General features: G+C 40.0%; 1 protein-coding gene across 1 annotated transcript in view; it reads right to left on the reverse strand.

Annotated features, from left to right (window-relative positions):
• The window catches only part of LOC311229257 (kalirin-like), a gene marked incomplete at its 5' end in the record, with an annotated part of 611,135 nt that overhangs the window by 489,670 nt on the left and 116,186 nt on the right, over positions 1 to 5,279 (reverse strand). Inside the window, 2 exon segments of the mRNA XM_084315324.1 lie at positions 2,970 to 3,144; positions 5,147 to 5,271. Coding sequence (XP_084171450.1) covers positions 2,970 to 3,144; positions 5,147 to 5,271 — 300 coding nt within the window.

Here is a 5,279-nt window from a genome sequence, read left to right on the forward strand (position 1 = left end):
CACTGTTTGTTCTGGTCAGTATAATTCATTATGTTAGAACAAGTCACAATACGGTTTGTTCTGGTCAGTATAATTCATTATGTTAAAACAAGTCACAGTACTGTTTGTTCTGGTCAGTATAATTCAACATGTTAAAACAAGTCACAGAGCTGTTTGTTGTGGTCAGTATAATTCATCATGTTAAAACAAGTCACAGTACTGTTTGTTCTGGTCAGTATAATTCATTATGTTAGAACAAGTCAGTACTGTTTGTTCTGGTCAGTATAATTCATCATGTTAGAACAAGTCACAGTACTGTTTGTTCTGGTCAGTATAATTAATTATGTTAGAACAAGTCACAGTACTGTTTGTTCTGGTCAGTATAATTCATCATGTTAAAACAAGTCACAGTACTGTTTGTTCTGGTCAGTATAATTCATCATGTTAAAACAAGTCAATACTGTTTGTTCTGGTCAGTATAATTCATTATGTTAGAACAAGTCAATACTGTTTGTTCTGGTCAGTATAATTCATCATGTTAGAACAAGTCACAGTACTGTTTGTTCTGGTCAGTATAATTCATCATGTTAAAACAAGTCACAGTACTGTTTGTTCTGGTCAGTATAATTCATCATGTTAAAACAAGTCAGTAATGTTTGTTCTGGTCAGTATAATTCATTATGTTAGAACAAGTCACAGTACTGTTTGTTCTGGTCAGTATAATTCATCATGTTAAAACAAGTCACAGAGCTGTTTGTTCTGGTCAGTATAATTCATTATGTTAGAACAAGTCACAGTACTGTTTGTTCTGGTCAGTATAATTCATCATGTTAGAACAAGTCACAGAGCTGTTTGTTCTGGTCAGTATAATTCATTATGTTAGAACAAGTCACAGTACTGTTTGTTCTGGTCAGTATAATTCATCATGTTAGAACAAGTCAATACTGTTTGTTCTGGTCAGTATAATTCATCATGTTAAAACAAGTCACAGAGCTGTTTGTTCTGGTCAGTATAATTCATTATGTTAGAACAAGTCACAGTACTGTTTGTTCTGGTCAGTATAATTCATTATGTTAAAACAAGTCACAGTACTGTTTGTTCTGGTCAGTATAATTCATCATGTTAAAACAAGTCAGTACTGTTTGTTCTGGTCAGTATAATTCATTATGTTAGAACAAGTCACAATACTGTTTGTTCTGGTCAGTATAATTCATTATGTTAGAACAAGTCACAATACTGTTTGTTCTGGTCAGTATAATTCATTATGTTAGAACAAGTCAATACTGTTTGTTCTGGTCAGTATAATTCATTATGTTAGAACAAGTCACAATACTGTTTGTTCTGGTCAGTATAATTCATTATGTTAGAACAAGTCACAATACTGTTTGTTCTGGTCAGTATAATTCATTATGTTAGAACAAGTCAATACTGTTTGTTCTGGTCAGTATAATTCATTATGTTAGAACAAGTCACAATACTGTTTGTTCTGGTCAGTATAATTCATTATGTTAGAACAAGTCACAGAGCTGTTTGTTCTGGTCAGTATAATTCATTATGTTAAAACAAGTCACAGAGCTGTTTGTTCTGGTCAGTATAATTCATTATGTTAGAACAAGTCAGTACTGTTTGTTGTGGTCAGTATAATTCATTATGTTAGAACAAGTCACAGAGCTGTTTGTTCTGGTCAGTATAATTCATTATGTTAAAACAAGTCACAATACTGTTTGTTCTGGTCAGTATAATTCATTATGTTAAAACAAGTCTCAGAGCTGTTTGTTCTGGTCAGTATAATTCATTATGTTAGAACAAGTCAATACTGTTTGTTCTGGTCAGTATAATTCATTATGTTAGAACAAGTCACAGAGCTGTTTGTTCTGGTCAGTATAATTCATTATGTTAGAACAAGTCAATACTGTTTGTTCTGGTCAGTATAATTCATCATGTTAAAACAAGTCAATACTGTTTGTTCTGGTCAGTATAATTCATCATGTTAAAACAAGTCACAGCTGTTTGTTCTGGTCAGTATAATTCATCATGTTAAAACAAGTCACATTACTGTTTGTTCTGGTCAGTATAATTCATCATGTTAAAACAAGTCAATACTGTTTGTTCTAGTCCAGTGCTTCCCAATCCTCTCCTCGAAGCACCCCAGCCATTCCATGTATTTGTTAAATTCCACCACCAGCACACACCTGATTCAACTTAAAAGCCCTTTATTAGTTGAATCAGGTGTGCTGGTGGTGGAATTTAACAAATACATGGAACGACTGGGGTGCCTCGAGGAGAGGTTTGAGAACCACTGTTCTAGTCAGTATAATTCATCATGTTAAAGGAACACTTCAACATTTTGGGAAATTAGCTTATTTGCCATCTACCCTGGAGTTAGACAAGAAGATACATACCTTTTTCTTCTCTGTGCATGCAGTAGGAGTAGGAAGACGTTGGGAACTAGGCTAATGGAGGAACCTACTTCCAGTGACTGACGCTAAGCTAGGCTAATGGTGTGTGTCTTCCTACTCCTACTGCATGCACAGATAAGAAAAAAGGTATGTATCTTCTTGTCTAACTCCAGGGTAGATGGCAAATAAGCTAATTTCCCCAAATGTTGGAGTGTTCCTTTAAAACAAGTCACGAGAGACAGAGCACACAGTACTACTCTGTGAATTGTTTATAGCAGTTTTCTGGAGTTCCATGACTTGTGGATATGATCTATAATCAGACACCCACCCTCCCTCACATACACTCTTTCACAGCATTGAAAACATCCATACCTCCTCAAAATACACAGTTACCTCGATATAATACTGCTCAAAATACACAGTTACCTTCATCGTATAATGCTCAAAATACACAGTTACCTCGATTGTATACTGCTCAAAATACACAGTTACCTCGATTGTATACTGCTCAAAATGCACAGTTACCTCGATTGTATACTGAACAAAATACACAGTTACCTCAATTGTATACTGAACAAAATACACAGTTACCTCGATTGTATACTGCTCAAAGATGCGGAGCTGCAGGAATATGTCCAGTTTAATCTTCCGTTCGTGGAACAGCTCCTCCATCTGCCCCTGGGCCTCGTCCAGCTGCTGCAGCACCCCCTGGATGTGGGCGATGGAACTGCAGTGGGGGGTCTTGTTGGTAGACATGGCTGCATCTCTGTTTCAAGGTCAAAGTTGAACACATTTCAAACGTGGAATTTCCTGTATAACAGACACCAAAACCGCCAAGATGCATACTGTTAACAAATATTGTAGGGATGCCCCGATCACGTTTTTTGCCACCGATGCCGATCACCGATCGTCTTGAGCCATATCGGCCGATACCGATATCGATATCGATCGTTTTGGTATAATAAAAAAAAATACATATTTTAATTTTTTATAAAAAATATATATTATATAATCATACTTGTAGTTGTATTATCTGCGAGACATCGCCACCACACAACAAGTCAAAATGCTCGCTATCTGCAAACAGCTCCACTGTCTGTGTGTACTCGAGTAGCCTCCAGCTACGGCCAGGATTCTCCGGCGCTGCAGCTGGAACCTATTGATCACATTCAGCATGCCCTCAGCTCGAATATGCATCGAATCAATGTTATAAGACATTGATATCAGGAGCTATCTGTAGCTACTGCTAGCCGGCTAGATAACGTTAAGACAACGCCGCAGTGAACTATGTAGTTTAATGGGACATTTCGTTTTGAACAGTGAGCTAACGTGAGCTAACGTGAGCTATCATGCACTACTAGACTATTGCTGGAGCATTTGTTGATATCAGGAGCTATCAGTAGCTAGCCGGCTAGATACCGTTAACAATGCCTCATGTATTAAACTAAAAGTGAATAGTTGACTGGGTAATTTAGTTTAAACAGTAACGGTAGCTAACGTTAGCTCACATAGGTTGTATGCACTAGGTTAGAGCAGACTATTGCTGGAGCTTGTTGACACGGGTGCGGGAGGGGCAGGAGGAGGAGGAGGGGCCGTGCGCTGCAGCTCCGTGTGTCTGAGACTGAAGTCAGCGAGTGAGATCTCCGCTAAGAATTGGATCATGTTTTTCGATCGGTTTTCATGATCGGCGAAAATAAAGCATTATCGGAATTCACCGATCTCATATTTATACTGAATATCGGCCGATACCGATCACTGGCCGATCGATCGGATCGTTTCTATACCATACCGCCAAGATGCATACTGTTAACACATATTGTATAGTTTCTATACCAATGTACTGTGCGTCTGTGTGTGTATCAGTGTGTGTGTGTGTGTGTACTGTGTGTATGTGTGTGTATCAGTGTGTCAGTGTGTGTCTGTGTGTCAGTGTGTCTGTGTGACTGTGTGTCAGTATGTGTGTCTGTGTGTCAGTGTGTCTGTGTGTCTGTGTGACTGTGTGTCAGTATGTGTCAGTGTGTCTGTGTGACTGTGTGACTGTGTGTCAGTATGTGTGTCTGTGTGTCAGTGTGTGTCAGTGTGTCTGTGTGTCAGTGTGTCTGTGTGACTGTGTGACTGTGTGACTGTGTGTCAGTATGTGTGTCTGTGTGTCAGTGTGTGTCAGTGTGTCTGTGTGTCAGTGTGTCTGTGTGACTGTGTGTCAGTATGTGTGTCTGTGTGTCAGTGTGTGTCAGTGTGTCTGTGTGTCAGTGTGTCTGTGTGACTGTGTGTCAGTATGTGTGTCTGTGTGTCAGTGTGTGTCAGTGTGTCTGTGTGTCAGTGTGTCTGTGTGACTGTGTGTCTGTGTGACTGTGTGTCTGTATGTCAGTGTGTCAGTGTGTCTGTGTGACTGTGTGACTGTGTGTCAGCATGTGTGTCTGTATGTGTGTCTGTGTGTGTCAGTGTGTCTGTGTGACTGTGTGTCAGTGTGTGTGTCTGTGTGTCAGTATGTGTGTCTGTATGTGTGTCTGTGTGTCTGTGTGTCAGTGTGTCTGTGTGACTGTGTGTCAGTGTGTCTGTGTGACTGTGTGTCAGTGTGTGTGTCTGTGTGTCAGTGTGTGTCAGTGTGTCTGTGTGACTGTGTGTCAGTATGTGTGTGTGTGTGTCAATGTGTGTGTGTGTGTGTGTGTGTGTGTGTGTGTGTGTGTGTGTGTGTGTGTGTGTGTGTGTGTGTGTGTGTGTGTGTCAGTGTGTGTGTGTGTCAGTGTGTGTGTGTGTGTGTCTGTCACCTCAGCTGTTGTATGAGATCCTCCCCCTCTTTGATCACGTTGAGCGTGGCCTCCAGCGTGGCCGTCTGCTGCTGCTGGAACTGCTTGATGAGACCCTGGACAGAGTCCACGGAGTCACTGCAGACCTCGTCCA

The sequence above is a fragment of the Notolepis coatsorum genome (assembly GCF_963971535.1).
Source record: "Notolepis coatsorum genome assembly, chromosome: 5".
Classification (NCBI taxonomy): Eukaryota; Metazoa; Chordata; class Actinopteri; order Aulopiformes; family Paralepididae; genus Notolepis; species Notolepis coatsorum.